Source organism: Merops nubicus, unplaced genomic scaffold (genome assembly GCF_000691845.1).
Source record: "Merops nubicus isolate BGI_N331 unplaced genomic scaffold, ASM69184v1 scaffold24169, whole genome shotgun sequence".
NCBI classification, from domain to species: Eukaryota; Metazoa; Chordata; class Aves; order Coraciiformes; family Meropidae; genus Merops; species Merops nubicus.
The window spans coordinates 21,257-40,385 of record NW_008631993.1 but is presented as its reverse complement, the minus strand read 5'-3'; the positions used below and the strand labels follow the sequence as shown (position 1 = coordinate 40,385).

General features: G+C 37.2%; 1 protein-coding gene across 1 annotated transcript in view; it reads right to left on the bottom strand.

Moving 5' to 3' along the window:
• Positions 1–3,248: 3,248 nt before the first annotated feature.
• IQGAP2 (IQ motif containing GTPase activating protein 2) overlaps positions 3,249–19,129 on the bottom strand; it is a 31,896-nt gene continuing 16,015 nt past the window's right edge. The window contains exons 14-24 of the mRNA XM_008947787.1: positions 18,755–18,839; positions 16,928–17,160; positions 14,935–15,067; positions 13,192–13,294; positions 12,178–12,319; positions 8,847–8,934; positions 7,770–7,982; positions 6,239–6,399; positions 5,244–5,387; positions 4,231–4,339; positions 3,249–3,776 (exon numbers count right to left, since the gene is read on the bottom strand). Of these exons, the coding sequence (XP_008946035.1) occupies positions 3,663–3,776; positions 4,231–4,339; positions 5,244–5,387; positions 6,239–6,399; positions 7,770–7,982; positions 8,847–8,934; positions 12,178–12,319; positions 13,192–13,294; positions 14,935–15,067; positions 16,928–17,160; positions 18,755–18,839 (1,525 nt within the window). The 3' untranslated portion in view covers positions 3,249–3,662. The remainder of the gene's footprint in view (positions 3,777–4,230; positions 4,340–5,243; positions 5,388–6,238; positions 6,400–7,769; positions 7,983–8,846; positions 8,935–12,177; positions 12,320–13,191; positions 13,295–14,934; positions 15,068–16,927; positions 17,161–18,754; positions 18,840–19,129) is intronic.

The following is a 19,129-nucleotide window of genomic DNA, read 5'->3' as shown; positions in this document are numbered from 1 at the left end:
CTAAATGATTCTATGATTCTATGAGTGGTTAACAGAGAGCATGTGTCACGTTTTACAGCTGGCCAGCCTTTCTACAGCTCTATCATCCTGAACACACTAGGCAACCCACACAAACCACCTTATTACTTAATCATGAACTATTCTTAATTGATTTAGAAAATACCCTAACTGGAGATAATTTCTTTCTGTCTCTTTAGGAGGAGAAATTGAAGCTATACTTGGGCATTATCGTACCCAAGGTCTATAAACATACCCAAAAATCATACCCAAAGATAACACTCAAAAATTTCTAAACCCCAGATAGAAGTGAACTAAATAACAGCATTTCTTAAAGTGAATGTGTATTTGTAAATGTCAGACCTCAGGAAAAGATACATTACCAGTAATTGTATTTCTTGAGTTTCAAGAAGTCTTAACCAGTGAACCAGTCCTTTAGGGATAAACCAGTACAAAGAATTTGTGAAAGATGTGAAGGGAGGACACAGACTGTATCTGCGGGGAGCACCTTAATTGCCGATATAAGGAACAGTCACAGTGCTATGTCCTTTCATCTTCATATGTTCCGTTACTATAAATATAGCAAGTGAATAAATAACCCCCTGTGTTTCTTAAGTTTTGTCCGCATATGAGAACCAAATCTCATTTTTGTATACTTATGCAAGTCAGCTTCCTACTTTCTATCTAGATAAATGGATTGTAATGGAGGTGAAGAGTTCATGGCTTCCAAGGCTTTTACTACTTTTTAGTTTTATTTCTTGCACTTTTTTTCAGAACTTTGGTCTTTGACAGAAGCATGTTACAGGGTGGAACTGCATTCCTGTTGCACTACACAGATTATCCTGGTGCATGCACTGAGGTGGTAGTTACTACTTAAAGAGGATGAGGTTAGAAAGACATCTCAGAGGCAAAACTCAGTCCTCCAGGAAGAGGGCTCTCTGTCTAGTTGGAAATTTTTTAAAATTCAATGTGATTGTCACTCTTTAGATTTGCTTTTAGAGGGAAGTTTGTCGTGTTGCTCTTTATTCTTTTAAAGAGAGCTAAAGAAGGTTTGCAAATAAGCACAAAGCAAAACAACAAAGCTATTGCTTGTAATGATGTGTCTCTCTGCATGGACAGAAGATAAATGTTGTTCTGCAACTCTGAATAGTTTTGGAGCTTCAGAGCCCCATCAGAATTGAAAAGTTCTAAAGGAAACTGTTAGCTGCTGAGTAGTCTTAAACAACTCTCAAGCCATGTAATAGAAAAAAATCCAGACTGCAGCACCAACAGATTAGGTTGTTTGCTATCATGATTTTTTTTTTTCACTACCACTATTTAAGGAAGACAAAGCTGAGAGATAGCCAAGTCTTTCAAGGAATTTTTTTCACATTTTCTTCTGTGGGGATAATTGATGTATTGGCTCTGTTCAGGATGGGTTTTCCTCAAGTTTTACACCAGCAATGCAATCTTTCCACAAGACCATTTAATGAGTGAAACTGCTTTTATCAAGTCTTAATTTTGAAGACCCTAAACTGCAGCTTACATCAATAAAGGCTTTTCTGATTTATTTTTTTTAAATTAAGTAGCTGTCAGCAGCATAGGACATCAGTGGGTGGGCACAGAATTACTTTGTTCATTTGCATGACACTTGGTAGGACTGTTAGTCTTATATTTAAGGTAGGAATCATTGCAGTCAGTCCTGTTTAGCAGGGTCCATTGTTCGTTCAGTGACAAGGCTCTAAACTGAATTAGTTAAGTAAAAAGCTTCTAGAACACCTTAAAGGAATTAAATGGAAATTAAATGGTTGGAAAAGGTGAGTGCTAGCACACAGGCTGTATCTTTCATACACATCATTACAAAAACCAAATAAGCTTTCCTAAGCTTGCATACATCAGGAAATAATTAAGAAACACGTTGTTCACATTAGAACCAGGCAGTCACTAGATGTGTCAATTGTGTTACATAAACCAGCATATCCAGGAGTGACTTACTCATGCGAGGGCTGTGGGGCATTAATATGTCTCAGCAGAACTCCAGGCTTTTGACACATTACCTCAAAGGTCTTAGGCTCAACATCGCACCTGTTGAGATATACTTGCTCTTCTAGAATATGTCAAAAATATGTATGGATTAGTCAAGTCTGTTAAAAATAAATCTGGCTGTTCTAAGTGAACCAGAGTATTAATACTGCAGCATTTATGCCACGTTAAAATAGCTTGCACATAACTAGCTAGACAACCAATGGAAACATAGGCACTATTTATCTTTTAATTTGAGATATTATCTGTTTTAAGGTAGTCACATGTTCAAATTTAATGCCATGCATAAGTGAATATCTCAAATGTAATAATTTATTCAGTTTATGCGATACCACAGGTCAGTGCATCGACTAAACCTGTAGTCTGCATATCTGAATTTACACTGTTTTATTTCACTTTCAGAATTAATATTTGTTTAATATTTGCTTTTGCAACGCATTCAGAATGCCTCACTGTCCATCTTTTAAAATGTTTGTCACAAGGAAAATGAGAGTAGGAAATACTTTCTCTTGGCTTACCTATCTATCACTACTACACACACTTTTGCTCTGTAGATGTAATTGGTAGTTCATCAGCAAAATCATCGTTGTGTTCAGTGGTGTAAAGGCCACGATATCTTCACTGCTGAGCAACGTTGCCAAAGCATACTGTTAGGACAATCAAGCTTAATTAGATTCAATTTTATAAAAGCACTGAACAAAGTTCTTTCTCTACCATCTGGGTTGCTGCTTTAGTGACTCTTTCCAATGAAATTCAGGAACCAAGCCAGTTTAATTAGGTAATGTTTATTTTACATAAAGCAATCTCCAAAGAATATTAAAAAAAATCTAGAAACTGATTTTATTGCATTTATTTTCTTACAAAAATAACAGACAGGCACAGTTCATGTATTCAAATATTTCAGACTGGATGACAGCTGTTTATTGTTCAGATTTCCCCAATGCCACTCCAAAGGTATTCAAATACTTCAAACTGAACAACAGCTGTTCATTATTCAGATTTCCCCAATGCCACTCCAAAGGCTGTGAAAGTAGAAAAATGTCATTTTACACGAGGCAGTAGTGCATTTAGTAGGAATGAATCACAAAATATATTTTTTGTACAGTGAGCCGTTACTGTCACTTTATAATTACCTATAAAATTTTTGAATTGTACAATAAGTCTGCTTTACAATTGACAACTGCCAGAAAATAGGCTTAGTTTGTAACTAAATATTTGCCCCAACTATCCCTTAGAAACAAATTAGGATTTCTTTTGGTAAATACTTAAGTTTAATAAGAACTATGTGATACATCTGAGGTCATTTTAAGATGTTTTAATAGGAAGAGGTTTATTATATTCAACTAAAATCAATTTCTGCCTACCTCAAAATCCATACAACCACAATAGCTGAGCGTCTTAGATATTTTGATTTGGAAGTACCAACACCAATGAAATCTGGAAGTGTTTAAATTAATCTATTTCCCATTTTTCTGCTTCATTATCAATGCTGAAAAGGCACTGTGTACATTCCTCTGAACATTTGGTGTTTTAGGGCTTTTGAAAATGGAAAAGCATTCAGCAAAACTTATATGTTTAAAAGCAAAAAAAAATACTGAATAGACTTCCCACTGATGAATGTAGTCCATGGTATCTGAAGACACTCATTTTCCATAGAACTTCTTATTCAACAAGAATATGAGCAAATTCACATTCACTTTAGCTTTATCGAACATTTTCATTACAGCCACACCTTCATACTGCATCTGAAGCAAATCCTGTAATCAGAAATAAAATCATTGCTGTCTGGTTGGATGCATACAGTACAGCAACAAGATAGGGTCATTTTCATAGTGGCATAACCATTTCAGAACTCCAGGCCCATTTAAACCATTACGAGCAAGTGTTGGATAGGTGTAGAAAATATTACCTGTCCTCTAGACCCCTAACAGCAAAACAGAAGCAGTTGCTTTCTGTGTATTTTTCTTTCTCTTGGTATTTGCTGCTTGCCATTAATGTGGCATTGGGTTTTGTGCAGTTGCCCAAATATAACATTAACCCAACTCTGTGCCCAGTGTCCTAGGGCAGTTATATTGCCATTCCACATCGCCTGCTGCTCTGTACTGACTGAATAGTTCATGAATACATGTTAAAAAGGAGGGGAAAAAAATGAGAAAGTTAGAGGAAATGCAACTATGGCTATATAGCAAAGTAACAAAATTCAAACTCTACCTGGAAATGGAGTTGCACTTTTTCCATCTCAACCCCCAGAAATTTTGCTTTGATTTCAAAATCACCCACTTCTTCTCCAGGTGTGATTTCAAACATCACATTTTTAAACCTTGAAACAAAAAGACGGGTAACTGATTATGTATGCTATGCAGTTTTACACAGTCCAGGGACAGTTCAGTGGAAAAAGCCTGCAGAACACAAATGAACTTTGACTGTAAGCTGTGTCAAATAAACCACCCCATGCCTACTGAAATACCTTCTTGGAGACTTTCTGATAACACAGTGTGGAATACAGAGCTCCCAGATCTTTTATATTGGAAAAAAAATGGGCTGTGGGAAGTTCAGGGGACAAAGGTGATGCAGTATCCACAGCACGGGAACAGGGCAGCCAGATTTTCATTCCATCGTGCCCAAGTGTCTTCTTGTAGCTGTGTACACACTCTGGTTTCAGTTAGCCTCACATGGCTTCCTCTGTCTGATGAAGCAACTTGGAAAAAAATGTAAACCAAAAAAATTTTCCACACAGAAGATGGGTGAAAAGGTGCAGTGGATAAACCTTCACTACAGCAGCCTCCAAATGGGTAATTACAAAAAGGATGTTAGATGACCATATTAATTCACTTTGCCATAGTGAGGAAATGCAGAAAACTAGGTGTTTACTCAGTTGTATGAAAGTGATCGGTTAGTAAACAAAAACAAACCAACCCAAACCCCAAAACCAGTTACAACTGCTAAACAAGTCGGTCATTAGCAGGGAGTGTGGTGCTGGACTTGTACTGTTCCATCTAACCCAATGCCAAATAGGCTTATTCTAATATTTTCCCCAATATAATGATATAGCAAGGTACAACAGAAAGTATTAATTTATGACAGTTAGGTTTTATCATTCTTCTGAATGCAAAAGTGACAATTTTAGGTCTGGCACGGGAGATAGCGAAGATTTTAACAAAAGCTATGCCCCATAAGAAGCTGTTGATAAGAAAATTCCATTGACTGTTTTACACCACACTTACTGGTTGATTTGAAGATCTTCAATTTCTAGGATGACACCTTTTTCATGCAGTCTTGCAGCTGTGTACTTTAATGATGCCTGCTTCATTTTTTTGCTTCCTTTTACCTCCTCTTTTCCATCTAATTTAATTGACCTCCGTGAATTTCTGAGAAGAGAACAAGAAAAATGTCTTTTGATTTATCTACCAGGTCTTTTATACTTCAGCTACTCTTCTAGCCATGTTTAGCTTTCCTCGGCTCTTTGCCTTCTTGAACTCCTATTAATAAACAGAATTAACATTCAAAACAAACCTAAGAATTAGAGGGATTTTTATCATACAGTGAATAGTCCAAACATGTTGGCAATGATTTTGAACCCATGTATTTTAACAGTTCTTTAAACTCTATTGTGAAATGCAACATTGATCCAAAAGAGTCCACAACCATCACTTTTAAACAGCAGTTTGTAAGCATGTAATGACATAGGTGTTAAAATAAGATTGGCGATAAGTGTTAATTTTTGGATGAGGTGTGCACTGGGAAAGCTCATGTTCAGGTCAGTAAAATGTTTTCATTTTGACACTTGAGTGACATTGGCAGAGTGGCTTGATCTCAGGTAACTGCATTGTACCTGAAAAGGAAAATTCTTTAGGCATTTGTTTTCCTGTTTTCCAGTCTAAAGACAAAATCCAATCGTTTTAATGAAGCAAGAAAAATCAGTAATTACTTCCCAAAGCTGTATGACTTCAGAGCATGTTAGCAGATATGCAAAGTAGCACCAATTAAATGTGTTGAACACATTTATACATCTCAGGCGTCTTCCTTTAAATAAAGCTTTAAATAAATGCAAGACTTTATTTTCCAGGTTTTGATTTAGGCCATAGTGACAACTCACATGGACTTTTTAATTTGTGGATTGTCAACCTGTTGGAATCAAAACTTTCAACTAGAGATTGACACTTACTCCCCTCCTGATAAAACACACTAAAATATAAAAAGACAAGACAACTCAACTCACTTTCTTGTTAAGTTGTCCAAACAAGTTCTTATGTAAGTGTTGTAATAATTAATTTGTTCTTCATAAAATGCTGTCTTGGAGTTAAGTGCATTCAACGTCTGCTGGAGTTTCACCAATTCAGCTTTTCGATGATGTCTGTATCTCCTTTGATTCCGGATATCCTAAATAAAAGTATTAATGTAATTGGTTTATTAATTTGATGTTTTAAGAAATCCCATATTTTTACCATTCAACTGGACTTAATTACTGGGCAAAAGTGTGAACTGCCATGTTAGTTCTCACAAGCACGGTACCAGCAGTGAGCACTACAGTTTACATGACTGTACAGAAGACAATCACACTGCTACTCATGTAGACAAGTGGTGGTATCTTAAACTCTACTGTGACCTCCACAGCATGATAGACACAGAAGACGTAAGGAAAACTTTGTCTTTATGCTATAAGTGGGAGTTTTCTCACAGCTAGTCTCTGGCAAGTGGCCTAGAAAATGAGAGCTTAGGCTTCTACTAGGTGAGAACTAGCTACTGCTTAACGAGACCTTGGGTTCAATGTGATGGTTTAGTTGAGGCAGTGGAATGTAAAATAAAAGCAACTTAGCTTCCAGTTCTTAGGCTCATTCCAAACTTCAGGTTGCCTTAACAGCTCAAAACAAAGCCTCTGGGCTTATACGTAAGAAATAAAGAATGAGGTGCTGAATCTTATGTAGAATAGTTTTGACTAAGTAGAAACAGATGCAAACACCCGAACTGAGCACGGCATTAAAACAGCACTTCAGGGCAGGTGCCATAACATGACATAATTATATTAGTGACTTAGCTCACATGAGCAATTTACTAATTTCTGTATTCAAATATTTGCAGTTAAACCAACCCCCACCCCCCATTTATAATATGTAAATCACTCATGTGAGCTATAAGCAATTTACTCAAGTAATTAAAGATAATCCAATTTACTCATGAGTAGTTAGAGATAATCCAATACCCTAAGCATTTTACAGCTGTTATTGTGTGTGCTTTTGGAACAGGAATTGCTGATTTGTGCACAACAGGCCCAGTGCTTCATCGATGCCAGGATGGGGACTGCATTGGCTCACTATTTTCCTTGTGTTCTGCCCAACCACTGTAGATCGGTGTCAATACCAACCAGAGAATGTTTTGGGGATTTTTAAGTCTTTTTAAACCATACAAAGATGACATTAACTATTAACTGAAACACTGGTGGGTAATTCTGATTCCTTTTAAAATATAAAAAGCTATATTGAAACACATTGTACTGGAGAAGTTAAAACAGTATTAGTATCAAATCTGGATAAAAACATTTACAGTTGTATGTTACTCTGTTCCAGTAGTTATGTATGACAGTACTATCTTCCACTTATTTTGTCAGCACAGAAAGATGATTTATTTATGTGGATACATCAGTGATTTAGTGTAGCAGTCTCTGGAAAATATATATTGTACATCTCTGGCTGGAATAGATGTAGGCAAATGGCTAAATACCATCAATGCACAGGAAAGCATGTTCCATTTACCTTGGCAATTTCATTTATAATTTCTTGGTACTTAGATGCTGAGGACACTAGTCCTGCTTGTTCCAGTGTCCGGAGATTTCTCTGAATTTTCCTTTTCTTTTGTTCTATCGGTAGCTGCCCATCTTCAAAAACAGACTGAATGTGCTTCATTTCCTCTGGAGTTTTGGAATCTAAGATGGCACGTTTTTCTACGAGTTTCAAGTGCTCAGATTCCTGGGGAAGGAAAAAAAAAAAAAAAAAAACAAACCACACACACAAAACCCAAAGTTATTTTCCAGCTCATGACAACAGTTCAGTATTGAACTACATTAAATTCTCAGAGGAGATTATCAGGAATCAAGGTGCAGACTTTATTCATATCTTCTTACCACATGGTCTTAAAGTGCTCCATTTACTGTGTCTTTTGACAGACCTGAAGTAACTAATTACAGCGCCCAGACATGTATTTCAATTAATCAAAACATGTCTAAAATCAGCCAGATGACTTAGTGACTTCACCTACTTGTGGGAAGACTATCCATATCTCACAGGTGTCCCCTACATACACAGATACAGAGGCAAGCTAAAATGTGCACACTATTGAGATGTGGCTTTGCGTGCCAGTATCTATAGGGAGGTCTTCAGCTAGGAACTCTTCCCGCTCCATTCCTATACCAAGGATAGCAGTAGTTCCCAAGGGAGATGTTTGCTTGTAGTGCTTAAGCAAATAAACTAGATGTCAGGGAACTTAAATTAAGATCCTGAAGCTCATGAGGAGGTGAAAAAAATTCTAACAAAGATTCCCCTGAGGCTTTTTGGTTCCTTTATAATATAGGAGGGAAAAGACTCTGTTTACAAAAAAAAGTAAAGAAAAAAGTACCATTGTAGCTGTACTGGCAGACAGCAAAACTGAGTTTTTCTTTTCCTCTGAAGCTCCAACAAATTATACAGTAAAAGAAAATTTGCATGTCTCACATCTTGAAGGCTCTAGATCCAAATATTCTAAAAGCAGCAACAATGATTTAAAGTGGTGGAGAAAGCTGTCAGAGAACTGTTGAGGCTACTTTCTTACATATTCAGGCACAGCATAACACTTACCTGTTGTGCAGTGGGTTGTGTTTCTAATATTTCTAAGAGCGTATCCCCTGGCTGTGTTCGTATCATATCCACAAGAAGTCTTTTGGTCCTTTAGAAAAGAATATAGAAATATTACGAAACAATTTTCACTGGATCACTTGTGCATTTCCTTTCTCCAACAGCAAAACAAGTGCCCCTTTTGTTACAGATACTTTGTAATGTTTATGTTTCCTAGCTTTTTATGTTTCAGAACTTACATCAATAAGGTTGAACATCTGGCTTCTACACAGGTCTGAATAAGAGAACTACATGCATACTTCCCATTACTTATTTTAGAAAAGTTAACCAACTAGCACAACAGTTACAGTTAATAAAAATCCAAGCAACAACTCACATGTAGATTTTAATTATGAACATGACAAAACAACACATAGGAATGTAATCTTTGCAAAGCCTGAGCTATGTATGGTCATATTTACTGTATGAAGTGGAAATGCCCTCAGAGCTGCTGAACTTCTGAAGGAGTTTTACATTTGATGCCGTGCATTTGTGCACACCACTTAAGGGCAGATATTTCCCTAGTGACAACAGACAAGGAGCATTTCCTTGCTAGAAAAAGGAAGCTGCTACACCCTGATATGTAAACCAGTTCTTTTTTTGGTAAGAATTTATCTCATTCCTGTTGCCTCTTCAACCATAGTACTTCCAAGAACATCCAGCTACAGAATTCTGTTAATTTAGAGGACATGGTTACAGATTAGGTATAGTTTATTATTCTCAAAAATTAACAGAATCTTGAAGACACAGCTTAAGTTTCCAAGGAAAATGTCTAACTATGATGAAGCTTCTGTGATAAAACATTGTGACTTGGTTTGAAATGAGTTTATCTATGGGGTTTGAAGGTTTTGTTGGTGTTTTTAGGACTGGAAGTTCTCATAAAAATGCAGTGAAATGAGGCAAATGGTTTATTCATATGAATTATCCAAAAACACAAGCTTCCATGGAAAGGACAACAGGTATGAATGACTGACAGCACAGGCAGGACATGAAGCCCTGCTCCTTCTATGTTAGAAGGCAACCTGCTAAACCTCCTGGAAATGTTTGTTTGTACAGAGCTGCTATTAACTGCAGCTGCTCTAGCACATTAAACAGCTTCTAAAGGACTGCTGTTAAATGCATTTTTCTTTCACAAATTCTCTTGGAATCTCCACCAGTGTGCCTGAAAAGATCCCCGAAACAAAATTTTCCTGAAGTTAGTTCATTACATCCACACACTGCTGTCTTTCTCTGCCTGAGGCAACCCTTGTCAGTCTCTGGTGGTCACCACCACAGTCTACATTAGCGTATGTGGGATGGCGTGACTGTTTTATGCCCTGCCTTAGAAACGGGTGCTGATACGGCTGGTAAGACAAGAGGCTTTCTTTCACTTCCTCTCCCTCCAGCTTCCTGTCTCAGAATAGTAAACCTGCTCAGCTCTGTTGTTTTCCAAAAACACCCATCTTGGGCTGGATGTCTCCCCCTTCACTTGCTACTTGGCATGCTCAAACCCCACCAGGCACCTGACGGTCAGGTGTACCACCAAATCTCATGATTCTTCACAGAAGCCTTAACAAAGTCCTTTAAAAAATAAATATATTGGTATTTCTATAGAGCAGGCTTGCATAGAAACAAGAAACATTAAGTGAATCAGCTGTGACTTGAGGTTTAGCCAGGTGACTAATGTTTCAGAGTTGCAATACAAGACTTCTCTGCTTCTAAGGTAGGAAAGCCAATCATCTGTATTTACACATCTCTTGCATAAAAGGTAGTTGTATTTTAAACTGCAGCAATATCAAAAGTTAACACAGGTGGATAATTATTCTTCTGTCACCTTTTCTCAAAATATGAGAAATATTACTTGAAAGCACTTATGCAATAGAGAAGCTAAATTCTTTTGTTAGTTCTCATGCTATTATTTCAACATATTTCCACAGCATAGAGAATTAAAGACATTTCTTTTGGCCTTGACTTTGCATATTTTAAGTATTCTGTTAAAGGATAGATTTTTACTCCCACATAGAGAAAAAAAGGACAATTTTTTTTTTTTTTTTAAGGGAGGCACATCCTTTTTACAAATCCAGACTGCGACAGCTGTAAAACTTTGGTCTCTGGAATATCAAATGGCTAACACAGTTTTGAATTCACATTCTCCCTGCAGTCTCTTTATTTTAGACCTCAAATTATGTTTGATAACACACTACAGAAAAAAACTCAGTCTTTTCTTCAAGATTCAAATAAAGTATGCACAGTTACAGGGAGAAAACTCCTCTTTCTATAAGACAATTAGTAAGTTATCTTGCACTTAAACTAAAATACTTATTTTCCCCCCCAAACTTTAAGTAGGCATTTATGGCTTTTATAGGAATTGAACTACTTACTACAGCTAAGAACTTTCTTCAGAAGTTCTTCAGAAACTTCACATATTACCTAATAAATTCAGTTTACTGATTTTTTGACGTGGAAGAAAACCCAGATGAGGGATCAGAGTTGAATTACAACTGGTATCTACATTCCTAGTGCTTGCAAAGAAGTGAAGTCTTTACTTCCCTTTAAAGTGAAGATCAAACCTTCACACTTGTGGGGTAAAAATAAGCATAGTAGTAGAAGAAAGCAGCATTTCATTCTCTCCCTTGTTCAGGAAGCACCAGGATGTTAAATAAGCCAAACCTTATTCTGGATAGCTGGAAATGACTTCAAAAGAGGGGTGTCAGTAGGTTGCTACTAAGTGCTTTTATAAAAATATTTTCAGTTATAAAATAGCTTATGTCCCAGAGTATGCCAGTAGCCATTTCTTAATTTTCTCACCAAACAGAGTAAACAATTTTCTTTCCCTTGATGGAAGCATGAATTATTCCTGTTGAGGCTACAGTCACATCCTGTTCAAACACCTGATGGCAGTGTGTCAGGAAAGTGTTTTCATTTGAGGAGGAGGAGAGGGCAGTGTGATACTGTCCACCCTTAAAAAGTTATCTCTGCTTTCTCAAGACTGTGCTGCTTTAAAGCACAATACTTTTACAACGTCATGGAAAAGCACTTTACTAGGTGAGATAATGATCCAGTTGTGCTGCAAACCAGACATGAGAGTGTATTTACCTTTCTGTAAGCTTTCTGGAAGAATTGCCATCATCTCTGACTTTTGCTAAAGTGTGAGCAGGACTGCACTTAGGCAGGGTAGGAGGGTGGAAGCAAGATTTAACACAAAACAAAACAACCCCCACACCACCCGCAAACAAACAAACAAAAACAACAACAAAAAAAACCTCACAACCCTGTAGACAAACATTGTCACAATATAGGTTGGAAAAAACCTTACTTTATCATCAGGCATTTGAGATCCTGATCTTCACCTTCCCGTAACTCATATTTGCTTGTTAGAGACAGCGAAATCTCTGTTTTTGCAAGTTGATTCAGCATGCTTTCCCTGTTGGGGTCATTGGGATCAACAGCTCCTTCCCCTGTAAGGAAACATTGTTTACCTCTAGTTTGCCAACTTTTCCATGATTCAGTGCATGAAGGGAACAAGGACCTAAATAAAGCACTGTAAATCATCAGAAATATCTTTACTAAATGGCATATCCATTCCTACCATTTAGGAGCAGTCTTTTTTTTGAATGTTGAACAATAAAAAACAATTCAGCTATTTATAAGCCCAATTCGCATATTTTGGAAATACCAGTTGTTGCTTTCCAAGCTACTGATGTGCAAGACACTCACTTTTCTTCTCAAAGAAGAATACAAACAGTTTAACATCCTTTATCCTAACATGCAATAATAGCGAAAAAATGAGAGTAGCAGTTATGTTAACAGGCTTTTAACTAGGAAGCTGGTATTATCCTTGACATCCTAACTACTTTCTAAACAGTTCATGTCTCATTACAATTAAGGCTAATTAAATATCAGTAACAGTTATTCCTTATAAATTTGCATAATTTTTTAAAGCTTCAGTTTTATTTGGATAAGTGTGTAAAAATTTTTAAGGCTATTTTAAGAATTCTCCATGCACTTTCTGTGAGTTTCTAGCCAAGATTAGCAAATCTTAAGATCAGGATATTAAAAATCACTTGGATTCTATCTGCAGTTTGAACCACAACTGTATCATTCTGCTTGAAACTATTAAAGTTTGGATTTAGAATTCTATCAATAGGTTTTAGAGTAAATATAGCAGTTACAAGAAGGTTCAACTATAAGAAGTAGTGTTACAAAAAGTGTTCAAAATTCTCCAGTAAATGAAGCTGTCACTGTGAGAGACACGAGAGTATTTAAATCAACCCCCCATTTAATTCTGCCCCTAGAGTGAAGTAAACCATGAAGAAGAGGAAGAGTATACCAAGGAATGACTGTACATCAGGAACAGGTCCCAGCCCTTCCAGCAATTCATTCAACAGGTCATTTGGCTCAGTGGCAATGGCATCCTGGTGTTCTAATAGTAGCTATGAACAAACGTAAATGAAGTCATTGTCAATAGAACCCACTCCCACCATCTTTACACTTGTAAATGAACCTGAAGACTAAATGCTGAAAAACAGAGATGTAGTGTGATCAGTATTATGTGGGACCCAAGGAGAGAAAGTGTGCTCAGTTCTGGACTGTGAGTTTAGAATTACTCTTGCTGTAAGACAGCTGGCCTTGCTCCTCCAGCAATCATCTCTGGAGAGCTGAACGCCACAGCTGAGCAGAAGTTTAAGATTTGCCTTTAGGACTAACAAAGTATCACAGAGTAGAGGGCTATAATCCCAAGCACAGCATTGCAGTGCTGCACCCTTATCTGAGTACACGAAGAAATGAAGATAGGGTTGGCGGTCCACAGAAAGATTCCCATTTTCTGTACCTCCATTCCAGTAGCTCACAATAGCATCAGTGGTACAAAATACAGTAATTTCTGACAGGTAAGTGAGAAACCAGCTACACAGCACCTGCTGCACAATTTCTAATAGCCTTGGAAGTTGCAGGAGATTTGTGAACATATTCACAGTAACTTCTGATGTACCCGGGCATGTTCTCAAATCTTTCAGCCACAAAAATACTGGCAAGCCAAGTAAATAAGAAGCATGAACAAGGCTGTAACATTTTCTTGAAAACATGCTCTTGCTATCCATGAGAAAAATAACCTCATGCTGAGTTAAAGCCATTAGAGTTAGTAGCCAGTAGATTCAACAGTCCATTCCCCTTAGAAGCAATATTCCTCACTCGGAGGATGACAGCATCACCAAGCTTCACTGAAATTTGGCTACAAGAAATCATGCACAGTAGGCAAAAGCACCAAGTTTTCAAATATTTTAAACACTGCAAATTTTATTAAGCCAACTGGTTACTAGAAACTTCCTGACAACTAAAAAGCCTATGTCCAGAAAAGGAAGGCATTTCAGACATATGAAACAGATGTAAGCATTAAAGTCCATAACCATTAACTTGTTTAAAACAAGTTTCTCTCCTTTGTGCAGCAGCTATCCCACACTGTACGTATTGTTAACTATGGTACTGTGAGGACTGCTGAGAAACACCATGTACTGGTTACAGCTCCACCATGTTTGATGCTATACAAGCACAGAATGAAAGAGACATTCACAGGATATTTTTTGGGGTGGAGGGAGAAGATACATGGGAAAGAACACAAACCCAAACCTGAAGAACATGCCTACAGAGGTATGCAATGAAAATTAAGTTTAGGCAAGTGCCATGGGAGATGATGACAGATTTGAGAACTTTTTCTGAAGGTGAGCTACACATGGCTAGAGACAGAATATTCATGCATCTGTTGCTATTCTAACTAACGTTGGTAGGGTTTTTTTGTTTTGTTGGGTTTTTTTTTGCTTTTTTGAGCTGTATGACCAAAATGGAAAGTTTAATTTACACTTGCAGGGAAGGGGCAGTGCAAGAAGACCAGTCTCGTGAAGCTTCAGGCTGTTAGAGAGGATTTGGTAGATGAGGTGGTATGGGACAAGGAGATGAACTGAAGAGGTTATTTCAAATGGAAAAACAGACACTAAGCCTTCCCCAGAGACTGTTTGTTGCACATATTTCATAATCTATAAACTTTAGTCTGTTGACTGATATATTTTCATTGACTTACTGAATGAGTATTGATAATTTCTTCAATGGAGATATATATGACAGGTTTTCTCAGTGTCACCATGTCAGAGTATTCATCGATATTGAATTTCTCTTCTGGTTCAGGAACATCACATGCTGCTTGAAAGAAATTCCTAAGAGAAAATTAGAAAGACTTCAATAATTTTCCCCCATAAACTCACTTTAGTTAACCCATATAAAAAACCCACAAGTCTTTCACATACATTATATTTCTCTTATAATCTGTGATCTACATTTACGGTTTCAAGAAACATTTTTTTTGGAGGCAATGCATTTACGTATCAATAAATATGACAAAGCATTCTGTCTTTCCTGGACAGCTAGTAGAACATTGTTTTAGATGTAATTTATTTTTTCCTCCTTATTCAACAAGGAGTGATAACTTGGTATACTATAAATACTTAGAGAAATCTGTATTTTATGCTCTAGAAGTTACAAAAGGATTTACAGAGAAAGACCCTCCAATTTTAAGAAGACACTTTGTAGTGTGAAGTGCACTGAGAATTATTTGAAATAGCTGCACAAAATTACCATGGCCTACAAATATTTAAATCACTGTTACTAATTTTAGATGAGGCCAACAGAGATGCTGCAGGACCTGTCATGTGTTCACTGTGCCAGTCCTGTGTTGTTGAGGAGGATGTACTTTTCAGGCTCAGAGGGCATTTGAAGTTGGTATTAGGAAAAAAATAACAAAAAAAGGTTCAGGGTTACTCAGTTTGGAGAAGAAAAACTGAGGAATATGATCAAGCTGTACAAGATCATAATGGTGTGGCATGAGGAAATGGGACCGGGGGTATGAAATGAAAGTATCAGGAAAATACTGGTTTCAAATGAAAGGAAGCACTGTTTTAATGAACAGCTAACAAACTTCTGAATATTGCTACAGGAGGTGGTTGTGGATGCAGATGATGTCAAAGTTTTAAGAAGTGTTTGAACGATTTGCTGCACAAATTCGTAAAAGCACAGTAAAAGATTTAGGCAGGGCTGGTAGCTTTTAACTTGGCTTATATTGCAGTTAAGTGACTACAATAGGCACAGGTAGCTGATAGTAGCCACCATTAATGCCTATGGAGGGTTTAACTGAAAAAGAGCACAGACACCCCAAGACTCAATTTTGTATAAAGTGAGTTTAACTAGGAGAGGAGTCCTTTTTGTAGTGATCAAAGGGCCAATGAAAGTAGGCTCTCTTTCATTAGCATTTGGTGTTCTTTCTGTAATGCTTCCTACCCTATTGTTTCTTCATGTTTATGCTGTTCTCTTAAATGGTTCAATAAACAGAATGACTGTTTTAGTATCTATGTGATCATGGCTGTTCTCTCAAGGAAACCCATTATATAAAGAGCACATTTGCTTTCATGAAGGGCAGACATTAAAGACAGAAGTTCTGAAAGTGAGTTTGTAACAAGACTCAACAATGCTTCAAGCTAAGAAAAGCAATCACCCAAACAGATGGGCAATAAACCCAAAGGACTTGTGTCCCAGAGTGTAGCAAAACATGCAATTTCCTAAGACTGTGCGAGATGAAAAAGTAAAATCTGTGTGGAATCTCTTGGCAAAGATAAAAGAATCAAAACCCACAACTTTTTTTTGTTAACAATACATTTTTTTCGTCCAACAAAACATTCAGCCAAGAATGTTCTTGGGTCAGTCAACTCCTGACCCAAGAACAGAAGAACATGTTATTTCCGCTAGGTAATGAATCACTCCACACTGCTCTCAGAATCTGTTTGCAGTAAGGAATCTTTGCTGGAACCAAACCAGCAGAGATTTAGTTCTCAAAGTAATGCTCAAGCAGAAGTACAACCTTTTACTCCTGCTTCAACTTCCTCAGCAGTGAGAATTTCTCTATGGCACATCACTCAACATTTTTAACTTTGAGCAGGAAATTCCTCTACATGAAGAATCCAGCTGCTGTATTTATCCTAAGGGAGAGCTCTTACGTCACAGGTACATATGAGGGCTTTGCATACCTGAACTTCTGGTATGTCTGTGAAAGGTAAGTGTTCATAGATGATAGGTGTTCACTCTCTCCTTCAAAGAGTTTATTAGAAGCAGCATGCTGAAGGACCTTTGCCACACAACCCAAGTTCCTCCTCTGGTCAGGGTGTATCTGGCCCCCAGCTGTCATATCAATTATATCAAAACCATCAGGAGCAACAATGGCAGGGTTCATGTAGCGGTAGTACAGGAGGTTGCCAACAATCTGAAAGAGAAAAAATTAAGATCAATAATTTGAGTGATCAAAAAAATTGTGATTAATCATTTCTAGTTCTGAATTAGACCATAGGAACCAGTGCTAGAAGAACCCCTAGGATAGATGTGTTACCTATATGGCTAACAGAGTCTTTTATAAATGTGCCTCTTACAACATACCTGTGAACTTCAGTTATAGACTTTTACATTTCAATTTTGTGCTGGCTTTAGGTCATGTAATGCAAGGCATTGAGTTGAACACCAAGACAAATATAACTTCTTCTAGATTTTGCAAGGTTCAGCTCCAGAGGCTCATTCTCTGAAGTACTACAGATAACTCCCAGTATTTAATGCATTAAATGACATTAAAACATTGACATTGTTGCTCATGAGGACTGCAAGCAGCCCTAGAAATATGGAGAACAGATTTTTCCCAACTACAATTTCTGTAATGATATTACAGTAGTTTATATTGTGTAGATGTTGGCTTCAGAACATTCCTGATTGCAGAAACAGGCATGACTTTTCTTTATGTAATTTGCCTCATCTTATGTGTAGCCACACGAAGAACTAAACTTACACATTTAAAGGCTTTCAGCTGGGTACCTTATGTTCCATTTGCTAGGTTATTTTTTTCACTCATAAATTGAGCAATGCCTTAATCTGTATTGCTGGAGTGATAGACAGAAGTACCCTTGCTACTTGTAAGGATTTTTAATGCATTGTTAAAACACAGAAAAGCTGAGGAGTTTGAAGTTCTTTAGGCTTCAAACTGAGGAGTTTGAAGTTCTCTAGGCACCAGGACACACACATTATATATATCTTTTACTGTTTTAAAAATACTGAAGAGTATCTTTTTGCAAAATAATAGGAAAGTTCTATTGAAATGTTCTGCAAGTTTTTAGCCATTTCATTAAACACTAATGGAAGTGCCTTTATTTAAGTGGAAATAGTTCTAGTTTGAGAGAGTTGTCAGTCTCTCAGCTGCCTGTAAGGCTCATGGAGTGATTGCTTCTGGAAATGCACCATGGCTGTGATTGCTTAGCAATGACCAGTGTACCGGTGCCCTGCTTATTACTAACACTTTGCTCTTCAGTCTGTACAAAATGCCACCCCTGCAACTTTGACAAGCATCTTAAACTCATTTTTTAGGGCCTTTCCCCAATTAATCTAGTGGTTTTTTTTTGTTTTTTTTTTTTTTTTTTTAAATATGTTAACAACTTCAGGCCAGGGAAGACAAAAAAAAAAAAAAAAACAGACCACTGTGTTCTCTATGAAAAGACCGCTGGTGGTAAGGACTATAGTACACAACAAAACCCCAAAATGATTCAGATAGTATATGTTCTTAGAAGACCGGGATTTATTTAAAACAGGTTGAACACTGTCTTCCCTAAGAATATCTGAGCACCCAGATTGAGACAGCTGGGGTGTGACAACAGAGTTTGCTTCTGCTGCCCTTCCAGCACCCATTTGCAACCCAAGAAGTGCCCAATATCTTCCAGGAAATGCTGGTTTTCTTAGTTCCTTAGAATGCTTAGTATCAATAAAAATCTCCTTTGGCATTAAAAGAACAAGCTGACAGCAGTTTGCCCTCAGAACTCTACCTTCAATAGTTCATCTTCTGTTGCATCTGGGAATTTCTCATGGAGTGTGCTCTTCAGAACTTTGGCTATGTATCTCATTCCATAACTACATGTAGAACAAACGGAAAGGAAAAAAAAATTAGAAAGACTTAAATGAAACAAAACAATCATTTTAGTTAGCTGTGTTATTGGCCTTTTCCCCCAGCCACTTAAAACACTAAACGAGATGATAATGAAGTATACAAAAGGTTTCAAGTACAGGCGTTCATGTGGCTGCTAAAGCAGAGTAGAAGTGGAGAAACCACTCCCTCTACCGGGGAAGAAATCTGAGAGGCTTTTACTCCAAGCCATGTAATTTTAAAGGATCTCCATTGCTGAGTTGCAAGTGAAGGATCA